The sequence below is a fragment of the Zea mays genome, chromosome 1 (genome assembly GCF_902167145.1).
Source record: "Zea mays cultivar B73 chromosome 1, Zm-B73-REFERENCE-NAM-5.0, whole genome shotgun sequence".
In the NCBI taxonomy this organism is placed as follows: domain Eukaryota; kingdom Viridiplantae; phylum Streptophyta; class Magnoliopsida; order Poales; family Poaceae; genus Zea; species Zea mays.
Window position 1 is genome coordinate 33,507,630 of NC_050096.1, and position 12,342 is coordinate 33,519,971.

At 48.6% G+C, this 12,342-nt stretch overlaps 1 protein-coding gene across 1 annotated transcript; it reads right to left on the reverse strand.

Moving 5' to 3' along the window:
- Positions 1-4,229: 4,229 nt before the first annotated feature.
- On the reverse strand, positions 4,230-6,858 carry LOC100284235 (uncharacterized). Its single transcript, NM_001157130.2, is given in 2 exon segments — positions 4,230-4,584; positions 5,489-6,858. Coding segments are annotated over 2 exon segments (1,329 nt in total). The 5' UTR covers positions 6,755-6,858; the 3' UTR covers positions 4,230-4,521.
- Positions 6,859-12,342: the final 5,484 nt, after the last annotated feature.

A 12,342-nucleotide genomic window follows, 5' to 3' on the forward strand; every position in this document is an offset into this window, starting at 1 on the left:
ATTGCGTGTTCTATCGCTCGGCATTACTTCTAAAATGCCGACGCCGACCTTCAATCACTCGGCGTTGCCTCTAAAACGCTGACCTCGTGTTCAATCGCTCGGCATTACTTCTAAAATGCCGACGCCAACCTTCAATCACTTGGCGTTGCCTCTAAAACGCTGACCTCGCGTTCGATTACTCGATGTTATTTCTAAAATGCTGACGTCGACCTTCAATCGTTCGGCAAGTCATCTACTGTCTCAAAAGAATTAGTTCTACAGTAAGGAAAAACAAGTCATTGATAAGGGGCAAACGTCATTTTTTCATTAAAGGGAAGATAAAAGCTTACAAACCAACTCTTCACGAGTTGGTGCTTCCCTACTACTACTAAACTACGCTATACTATTCTACATTACTGCTACATTATTCTAACTACACTATACTAATATCTAAAGACCAAGTGGCGTTTAGCCACTGGCCTTGCTGCTGTTGCCCTTGCCGCCGCCGCCCCTGGTGCTGCCCGTGCTGCTGCCGCCTCTGGTGCTGCCCGTGCTGCCGCCGCCTCTGGTGCTGCCCTTGCCGCCGCTGCCCCCGCCGCCGTTGCTGCCGACACCGTCGTCGTCGTCGTCGTCGCCGCCGTCGTCGTCGTCATCTTCGTCCTCGCTGCCGTCCGAGTCCTCCTCGTCCGAGGAGAACTCGGACTCATCCGAGCCCTCGAGCCCGGAGCGCTCGACGGCCCGGATGTACGTCCAGACCTCCGCGGCAATCCCCTGGGAGTCGTCTGAATCATCAGACGACGCCGGGGGAGAGGCGGGAGCTGGAGACTTCTCGGACTCGGAGGAGAACTCCTCCGAGTATTCCGAGTCGCCGAAATCCTCCGACGGAGGAGTCGGCTCACGCTTGCGTTTGTGACCCTTGCCCATGGCGAAAGCAGATAGAAGGGAGGAGAGGGATGCAGTAAAGAACAGCGAAGAGATGTGAAAAAACCAGAGGAGCAAGGACGTTATTTATAGAAGGGAAAGGCAACCGCTCACTTCCAACCGCGGTCACTGAACAGTCGCAAAGCATTCAATAAGCACTCCCACCCATCTGAAGACACGTCAGACGGCTGACGCCGTTTCATGCAACACTACACCCATTGGGACTCCAGTCAACAGCGCAAAGGATATGATTACACTAGCCGTCCCATCACATTACTACTCAGAAGCAGCCGGCTAAAACACTCAGCGTACCAAGCCGTCCCTTGCCCACACCCATTGGGGGGGACGCCCAGGAATTATCAGTATATTTTCCAAAACGGTCACATCCGTGCAGGGCACGCAGTAAATACCTCAAGACAAAAATGAGATATCAGTAAGGATCAGAGGAAAGCCAAATATAGCCAGCAAAGTACAAGATATGGCCGACAGAAGCGATGTGAAGACTAGACAGAGAACGTCCATCAAACGTCCAATCAAGTCGCAGAAGCAAATAAATTGCATTACCTAGCAAGATATGGATGGATCGCAAACTCGGCTGCTAAAGACAAAATATATGCTGACCTCTGCAGCAAAATTTTGATGACATAATGCTGACCTTCAAAGCATAATGCGAATAGCTTCGTGCCAGTTTTTACAAGCAAAGGGAAGACCTTCGAATGGATTATCCTTAAAAAATCCATTTGAAGGTCGGGGGCTACACCCATTGGGTGCACCTCCGGTGCACCCCATGGATTATCATTCTAAACCGATATAGTGTCGACTTCTAAGGCGTGGGACAAGATTGAAAAGACCAATCCTCAACCGAGGTACAGGAGCGCACATGGAGATAATTTCTGGGGAAGACCTTCGAGTAGATTACCTTCTAAAAATCTACTCAAAGGTCGGGGGCTACACCCATTGGGTGCACCTTCGGTGCACCCAATGAAGTTCAGAATCCTACGAGTCAAAATGCCGACCTCTAAGGCACAAGCACAGGACTAAACTTCGGTCGAACGAGCGATCGGAGCAAGAGAAGACAGCAGGAAGTCATTTTTCCTGGACCTTGGATCTCTGGGTTGATTACCTCTAAATCAACCCAAAGATCGGGGGCTTGTGGGGGATAGATATCCCCCGGGTCCACTAAAGAAATAAAAGATCTCCCGAAAGGCCCAAGGGCCCAATAAATCGTAAGATCGTTCTTTCGTGGGCCTGGGGAAAGACGATCAACAAAGCGGAGAAGACGTAAGGCTGGATTGGAGCAAACCCGGACGGCCCACAACGTCGAACAAGTAAATCCCAACGGAGACCCGACTTTCCCGCGCTGAAGCCCCCATGCAATGGAGCCATGCGAGGATAAGTCGGCGAGGGTCACGTAGGGATAAACTCAGGAGATTCACTACCTTTCAGCTACTTGTTGTTATCATATCCACGTGTACTGCCCCACGGTCGAGTATATAAGGCCTAGGGGGCACCCCTTCAGAACGATCGACCCTATTCTTGACCAAGCCACTCACGAAAACTCTCTGTGCCTTCAATCCAGAGAGCCCTCTTGTAACCACACTCGAATACTCACCAGGACGTAGGGTGTTACGCATCTCTAAGCGGCCCGAACCTGCAAATCTTGTCCACTGTCCCACGTGCAATCAGGCACGAACCATTTTGCTACAGTCGTTGACACCGTCCTACTCCTAGAAACACCTTGAGGGGTAACCCCGGGTGTGCGGTCGGACCCAAAACATCGACACAAATAGCCTGATAATTTTGAAGTTCTTCCGGCACATTCTCAGCCACAATCCACACCGAATGCATTTTGGACTTGGGCTTAGCCTGGGAACTCCAAGAAGAAACATAGATTTTGGCACCCGACAACTTCATTTTCATTTCTGGGAAATTAATCATCTCATCCAACCTCTCTTGAGAGGGAAATTGCATGAGGAAACCAGAATGACACTTGGTAGCTTTCCAAGTACGTCCCCAGGGGAAATGAAAACCGAAATCCTTCTCAAGATCCTCGGCCGAGATCAAACCCTCAACGATTTTAACCAAACCAATAAAACTGCGATTTGGTTTGTTGGATAACGGTTTGGCAAAATGAGAAGAGTAAAACCCTAGCCCATCTGGCGCCATCCCAACAATAGGCATGCTAGGTTTGTTCTGTTTGGGGAGAACACACCGAGCGGTGTTTTGCGTTTCCTTGCGACATATCTCACACCACAAAGATTTAAAGCACTCCCTAGCATGATGGCCATTCATACCATATTTTTGGCAGAAAACCCTATGCACCAATTCATTCTCAACTTTCAGAATGGTAGGGTGAGGGGTTTTGAGGATACCTGGCTGGCCGCCATCGCCGGGAGTAGAGATAGGGATGTCATCCTTGCCATCAGGCTTTCCAGATCCAGTCTTCAACCGCCAGCTGAGACTCCGATTTTTACCCCACGACTGGGAACCCTGCGGAGCATCCTTCGGCCCCCACCGGTCCCAGTTAGGGTTGCGATTCTTCGGATCCATCTGAACCGGATCAACCGAGCAACCCGGGAGAGGCCACTCCTCGGCAAGCGTCGGCGGACGAAACGGAGAGGAAATCCAACCACCGCAAAAACTGTAGGATATGTTTGTTTGTTTTCCCTCTAGATTATTTAAAGTAGATTATAGGTCATATTTGTTTATCCTCCGGATTATATAACCCGTCTTAAATAAGTTAAAGAGATAAACAAACAACACAAATTATTATGTGGATTATATAATCTAGATAACTAGATTATGGTAATCTATAAGTAGGTCATGAGGTGCTCAGGGCCTATATAATTTGGTCAGCTTACAGGCCATTAGGGTAAAAACAAAGCAACTATATGGCCGGATCGAAGCACTTGCTAGTTTTCCACTCCCTTATCGTTCAATTTTTAGGCTGGTTTGGTAGACAAGAAAAAGAAGGGATCCATAGGAGAGAAATTCTTTCGCTATTCAAAATAGTGAGGGAATTCCTCTCCTTTGGTTCCCTCAATTTCTCTGTCCAACAACCCTGTTGTGAGATGGCCTGTACACCAAACCAGCCCTGTTGTGAGATGGCAGGTTCCTAATTTGTTTAACTCGCGATCGGAAAGAGTAGCAAATCGCAGGAGTTTACTTAACAAAATTGTAAAAAAAATCCAATCAATTAAGATGTAATAAAGTCGGAAAACCGCATCATTAAATCGTCATTTTGACTTCTTTACTTAATCTTAAATCCGATCTGTTAGTCTCACGGATCTAGAAGATGCTACTAGTTTTACCAAAACGCAGATTCGACCTAAAGACCGGAATTAACAGCGTTGTCTAAAACGAAGCAGCGCAGCACTATTTTAGAGGATTTTTACCAGGGTGCTACCAGTATTTGGAAAGGGTTTCATTTCAAGCAGGCAGGCAAACCTGATCCAGCGCTGCTTAAAACTAGGAGTGCTTTAGATGCCACCAGATTTCCGGAAGCACAAGGTCACTCACAGTCACAGGTCGGTCTCAGAAACTACAGCATACGAGGAGCACCAAATCAGGCCGCTGCCCCAGGACGGCAACTCCGCTCCATTCCTGATCCTACCCTTGGCGCTACAGTGTCAGGACGGCTACTGCTCCTGCCATGGCCGCCTGCGCCCACATCCGCCAGTGACCCTGTTGAGCACATCCAGAAACAAACAAGGAGCACGTCATTAGGAACAGCAGGAGCAATCAAACTTCAGCCATGGGAAACAACGAAAAAATAGCGTGGGGAGACACTCGTCAGCACCCATTTTTAAAGAAATTTCATCAAGTGTTGGACTGCATCCGTGGTCCTGCGCGGGAATGCGCGAGCGCTACTATGCAGTATGCAGGTATCTCCAATTTGGAGACTCCAAACAAGTACAGTAGCCCACCACAGTGAAACTTCTAGATCTATTGTTGGTTTCTGCAGACACCGAATCTCCCGAGACCGCAGTGAAACTTCTAGATCTACTCGGAAATATGTGGCGAAAAGTATGTCTTCAGAAGAAACATGAAAAGTAATTCGTAACTCAAAAAGGTATTAAACTTAGCATATATATATAGTGCATCCATGTAGGTTCATTTTTGAAATTAGTTTTCATGGCACATATTTTTCTAGTATGTATCGAAGGAGTGAAGATCTTCAGGTCATTCAGGCATTCTTAAACTAAACAAAGACGCCATCCATGTACGAAGAATACTGAGACAGCGACAGCAGAATCGCGTTGATGGTGATTTAAGCGTCCACATCTAAACTTTTGAGTCAAACAATCTATCCACTTTGCCAACCCGCAGGATATATGCACGCGGTGGGGGATCGGGGAATATACAATTGGTGTTGATCGTGCGGCAATTTTTCTAATTCCGTCTAATTTCCGCGCAGAATATAGTCAACCTAATATAATATGATCATTGCACGACATTGTCAAGCGCTAAAACAGCTAGCAACTGCACTTTATGCAATCACCTGAAGTGTCTTCCCTTTTTTCAGAAAGACACCAACAGATTAAAAAGCCCACGATCTCAAGAAGAGAAGGGCAGAATCAGAGCTCACCGTAGTGTCACGTGCTGAAGCCGAGATGTCATAGTAGCCGCTGTTTCCGCCGCCGCTATTGTTCCAGCTGCTGCCATTGCCATTGCCGTTACCGCCGATTCCGCCACCGCCCTTGCCGGTATCTCCGTGACCAAACGTGGAGTTGTCGCGCGGTAGCTTGAAGGAGAGCTCGTACGCCGGCGTGCCGTCGGGCTTGAAGAGGCCGTAGTAGCGCTCAGACGCCAACCCGGGCTTGAGGTTCTCGTTGAAGAGCGCGAACACGTAGGCGCGGAGCGGCGCCCCGGGCTTGAGCGGCGTGCCCTTGCCCTCCGCCACCAGGCGCATCGCGTTGCTGTTGTAGCGCGCCGCGTTCTGCGGCGTCGCGGCCGTCTCGTTGGCGGCCCCCGCGGAGGGCCAGCCGGTCTCCGAGACCCGCACCTCCACCACCCGCGACGCCGCGGTATTGGCCGCCGCGATGGCGTGGTACACCGCGTCCACCTGCGCCACGAGGAGGTTGGGGTAGTGCAGCCTGGAGTTGGGGTCCTGCACGCCGGCGAAGCCCGGGTCGAGCAGCGCGTAGTCAAGCTGCACCCCCCTGGGGTCGCTGGAGTAGGCGAAGTAGGGATACGCGTTCACGAGGAACGGCGAGCCGGTCCTGGCATGGTAGTCCAGGATGGGGCAGAGGTACGGGAGCAGGTCCTTGCGGAAGGCCCCCGCCGAGGGCGGGTACGACGTCCCGAGCACGCCGAGGTTGTGCGCCGAGGTGACGGTGATCTGCTTGTCGAGGCCGAGCGCGGCCACCGCGCCGTGCAGGGACTGCATCGCCGGGAGGAGGGTGCGCGACAGCGTGGAGCTGTTGGCGCCGGTGAGCACCTCGTTGCCGACGGCGAGCACGGAGATCTTCGTGTCCGGCAGGAAAGGCGCGACGTTCTCCTTGAGCCACTGTGCCGCGCCGCTCGGGTCGGCCACGGCGGCCAGGCACTCGTCGGGCACGCCGACGATGAGCTCGACCCCGGTCCGGGCGAACGCGCGCAGCACGGTGGGGTCGGCGTCGTACATCCGCACGCGGCCAATACCGAGGCCCTCGAGCAGCGGCATGACGGACTGAGGCGGCGGGAGGTTGTTCCCCACGCGGCCGTAGTTGATGCCCAGAAGCGACGCCGACGTGGCATCCAAGGCGGGCGCCAGCGCCAGCGCGACCACAGCCGCGCACAGCGCCGCGGCGAGGCGAAAGCCACGGGGGCGCTCGAGACACCAACCGATCTGGAGCAGGCAACACGGCGCCATCCCTGGAGAACAGTGGTGACTGCGACTGCGAGTGCGAACAGATTTCGCACGGAGGACTGAGGACTGTCGAGGAGGAAGAAGTGGGAGCCCCCCTGTGGCCTGATCAGCCGCAGTCAGAAGCGTACAGTGCCCGGAGAAGGAAAATGTGCGGCTGTCGGGCCATCGGCTGGCGGCAGGGCCGGGCCCAATGCATGTGCGGGCCGTGCGCTCGCACAGGGCCTCTAAAAATTGAGGGCCCCAAAACTTAGCAGATGTATATGTTCTAGTTTTATGATCTTCTACACACATTAATGTTAATATGTAGCACATATTTTTCTCCCTACCATACCGCTGTGCTGAAGCGAAATTACCGAGTGCTGCACTAAAGAATAAATCTTCATGGAATCTTAACACATCTGTCCGCGTGAACGAAGTTCTCTAAATTAAAGCTACTAAATTCATATTTGTGTTTTACTATGATAAAAAGGACGTACTATTTAGCCACAATAGCACTGGAGAGTGAAGCTTTGGAGAAGATCGAAATATAAACATATTATACAAGATTTTCTTTAAAACCCACCAAAAGAACGATGTTATTCAAATAAAATAGAAATGTTTCTTTAGATATTTTATTGCAATATATATTACTGTAACTTACAGATTGTTATTACTAATTTTTTAATAAAAACATACATTACACTGCTTTAGATTTAACATAAGGTCTCAAAATTACTGCTTTAGATTTAGCACAGGGCCTCAAATTTCTCTGGCCCGGCCCTGGCTGGCGGTACAGATTTATTTAGAAAAAAACAGAGGGATTTCATTTCAGCCGGTGAACTTTTCAGCCATCCTTTATCTATTTTAAACTTCACTATATAAATATTATCAAATATTATCGTATCATTAACAGTTATGCGTCCTCTGTTACGCTGAAGACAGCCTTACCGGCACGAAAACGTCGATGATGCTGAACCTTGGGTCCCACGAAACGTTGATGGTGCTCAACAGTGGGTCCTAAAATCAGGTGATATGGGTGTCAGTGTCACACTCACACATGAAATCTGTCTAGTGGCATAGTATCGGTTACTAGCCTTGGGACCTGTGGAGTGGAATCCAATGGCACGACACGAGAGACCGTCACTCGGCAGGGCTGCAGCGGCTGTCGCAACGGCTGTATTTTGGGCGACGCTACCCACGCGTGGAAAACGCTTGGTGTGAGGTCCACATGGAAGGCACGGCACGCCACAGGCACAGCGGTGGACGGTGGTAGGTGGAGCGTGGAAGAGGGCAGGCACTCTTCGCTAGTCGAACGCTACTACGCTAGCAGAGTAGCAGTGCGCTGCCGTCTGCTCTCTTTATATTTTCTATCTCATAAGACTAAATTTATATCTGTAGGAGTATATGTAACGGAAGTTTTAAAAAATATCTATGGTAATAGCTATCAATGCAAACTAAATAATTATTTGTAATTTATTTTAATTTTTAGAGTTCAAGTATGTCAAGTTCAACTAGATTTACATAATAAGATAATAATATTTATGGTTACTAAATAGGTTCTTCATCAATTATACTTTAATAGTACACCTACTCAATATCATAAATTTTAAAATTATATTTATAATTTTGATTAAATTTGATAATTTATAATTCTTTAATAAACGTTAAAAAATACCTTATAATCTAGAACAGAAGGAATAAGAGGCAATATATGTTAGATCAATTGGCATTTCCCATAAACTAGTCTAGCAATTAATTAAAGAATTCTAAACACCTACGGTGAGTATTTTGGTCTTTTTTGTATGGCTCCAACTCTATAGATTTCTGCTCCACTTCACAACTCCAGGTGGAGCAGACTCCACGTGAAGTTGGAGCTGTCTAGGAGGGGATATTTGGCTACTAGGATGTACAAAAGAGGTCTGCCATCATAGCACAAATCTAATGCATTAGAACACCAAATCAATGGACATACTCCATGTGTTTGGTTGTCTTCCCTATAGATGCAACTGTATCTGCATATACAAAATATAGTGTTTGTTTGGTTGGCTGTATTGCAAGAGACAGGCTAGCACAAACTTTAAAGCGCCGCGAGCCAGGCCCGGCGGGAACGCTCCGCGCGGTCGCACGCGCGCGGCCAGGCTTGGGCGAGTCTGCTGTTTACTCGTGCACGCAAATCGAGATGTTGGTTTTATTGGTTTTTTTTGTTATATCCTGTAATTAAAAATTTAATTACCGAACCGATTACATATCTGTGTTTCTGATATTTTTACGAACGAAACTAGACCACACATGCTATGTATATTTTAAATAAAAAAATTACGTGATTAAGATTAGTATATAATTAGTGTTTATTAACATGTAGTTAGTGTCTATTAAATAATTTTAACATATAATTACTGTCTACTAATATAATTTTCATTTATTTAATAACATTTTTAACTCATACAACAAATATTCATACCAGCAACCAAACAACATCTCTCATAAAACAGACTGATTGCATGCAGACAACCAAACACAAGAAGTTGCATGTGTCTAGTCAGACCAGTCAGAGCCAGGCTCACTAGATACGAAACAGGCTCAGCCAACCAGTCAACCAAACAGGCCCACTGTGATGAAACTTGCTCACTTAATCAGTGCTTCATCTACACAGCGCCTTGTGCTCTTCAAGAAAATATATATATTAGCAGGAGTGTAGGACCAACCGCTAGCTTGTGATCTGGTGCTCAGGTCAATACATATGCAAATGCTACCTTGTGATTTGGTTGCTTAGTTCAACACATACAATTGCTAGCTTGTTGACGCCCCGAGCGCTGCTCACCGCCAAAGCCGCATCCTGCAGGTTCACCGTTCACAAACGATAGTGACTTGCCGGAGAAGAAGTTGGATAGGCGCTAGGACGTGAGAGCGGGGCACAGCCGGAGAGCGGTGGACGGCGGCGATGCACGCGTACAGAAACTGACGGCGCTAGTAGCGAAGAGGAACTGTGGGGGAAGAAATGCGATGGATTGGGTTACGAGAAAATCAGAACGAATCGTTTTCTGTGTAATCAGTGGTATTGGTGGGTAAATATCATTGAACTTCATGTCTACGATTTATTTTGGAGTGGTTTGGAACTGAAAAAGAGGTGCTTCTAACTTCAGGCTTGAAATGAACTAGAGCTCTGCCAACTCCATGGAATTGGACTGCTCCAAACAAAGGTAGATTTAGGGTGTTTGACTGGCTCTACTCAACTCCACCCTAAAGTTTAGAGTTAGATCCATGCCAACCAGAGCCTTAGTATGAGTAGGATTAATACCATATGATACCCTCACTAAGAAGGTTCTCAACTTCAATAGTAAGCTAGTGAGTGCTTCTAGAGACAAATTGAGAGGAAGATCTAGGGGACTAAGCATGCACACCTAGGCTCGACAAAAATACTAAGCCACATTTTGCAGCTCAACACAATAATCACGTGGTCAAAACAACGGTAAGCAAGGATAGGGTGGACACATGAGTGTAAATGACTACAAGATGGTCGATGACTCATCTAGAGTAAAATATGCTCATGAGATACATATGCTAGATAAATAGTTCTAGAACAATGAGTGTGAGTTACCTAACAAGTTTGTGGTTGGTGGTATTATCACTAAGTTACCACCTACTTGCCCCAGGATTTGCCACTTCTATAAAGCACATGAGGCACTGTTGAAGTGAAGGCGAGTTTAAAAGAAAGACACTCATCGCAAGGAAGTGTTTGATGAGGGTGGTTCTATCACCAACTTGGTGGATGAGAAGAACTCCCATGCCTCCTACAACACGAATAAGAATAAGTCTGCTATCAAGCCTAAAGTTACAATAAACTTTAAGAAGAAAAACAAACAAAAAGGTGTCTGCTTTGTATGATATAAAACTAATCATTGGTCTAAGGAGTGCCTATACCACAATGACAAGTAGAAGAATACAACTAATATGGTCATTTGCGAAGGAGTATGGTAATTATTTACATATAGTTCTTACAGTCTATCTCTCACCTAAATGGTGGGTTGACATGAGTGCTAATCTATACTACTCCTTAAGAGCGTAAGGAGGGCGTCCACACCCACCCTTACCGTGGCTCCGCCCCGCCATTCCCGCTAGGAAAGGACTCAGCGCCGCCCCTTCGATGCCCCCATCCCCGCGATGGCCGCCATCCCAACCCCTCGCGACGCTGCGATGCCCGCGCCCCCCATTCTCCCAGCGCCGTGATGCCCGACGCTGTTGGAGGCCCCCCGTCCGATGCCATGAGCTTTTCCTCGGCCTTGGCTCAGCACCCCACCCCTCCTCCCAATACCCGTCGAAGCAGCGCACACCCCCTCCCCCCATGCCTCTCACGCCTGCTCTTCATGGCGGTGGTCGCAAGGGCAACCCAGTCACGCCCCCACCCGCATCCGTACGCCGTGATAGCCACCTTCGCCTCCACCACCCCCGCACCGCCCCCACTCCCGTCCGCTGCCTCGCCAGTTACCGTGGGCTCGGTCAAGCACCTCACGCCTGCGTGGGTCAACCGTCGTTCTCGCTAATCTCCTTCGCGCAGCCGCCGGAGCCACACCATCCTCGCTGTCAATCTTGTCGCAAACCCTCCGCCCCTCTCCGTTCCGGCGCTGCCACGAGCTTCTAGACCCCCCGCCCGAGAAATGTTGTAGCGTCTCATGCTAGGATGGGCGGCGTCAGCGCCGCCTCTCTCGCCCTGCTGTGGCTCCTCCTCCTCTGGGTGGAGTCCCGCACTCTCCACGGTACCGACACTTCTTTATTGTCCCGTCTTGCTCGCTCGTCCCCTAAATCATGTCTACGTCGCCCCCTCCATTTCATGAGGTTGCTCGCGTTGGCCGGGGGTGGAGGTCCCGAGCCTCGTGTCACACTCCATCAGAGACCCCACAACCTTTCCGCGAGCGCGACTGTTCCTGCTCCTGCCGGCGGCCTTGCTACCAACCCAAGCGTGCGTGTGTTAGTGGAGCGAGTCAATTCCAATGCACGGCGTGGATTTTAGTTTTCGATCAGTGAATTGCACATACAGCTACCCTTGAGTCAAACTGAATATATCCGCTTGTTTCTAACATCTCCCTTCCATAGTTCCACCTCGGCGACTAGTGTGACGAAGCAGGTTAGTCTGTAAGTTGTTGTGCTATGGAGCAACCGTTTCCTAATGGGAAATTCGATCTGGTATGGTCCATGGAGAGTGGCTAATTTAAGTCTGCAATGAACAACCTAATTTAAAGCTGCAATGAACAATACATTTTCCTTGGTTCAGAAATTTCAAACGGCCTAATGGTGGAAGTAGATCCTACCTATGCAACCTATATTCAACAAGCCCTAATAGTGTGCAATTGCAAAAAACGCCAAAGTCTTAATTCAGGAATTTAAAGAAAGGCAAAGTTAATTTTCAGACAACTGGATGCGTGTGTTCGATGGGGGTGTATTTTGTGTTGACCACTCATCACACATATGCATGTCACATTCTGTACTAGAGTGTTCATTTAGTAGATGTAGAACCCAGTAGAATAATCAATTGCTTAGCAATATAAGAATGGCTCTCACACATCTATCTCATGTGTAAATGTAAAGGAGGCAGACAACTTTATAGGATAGAGATC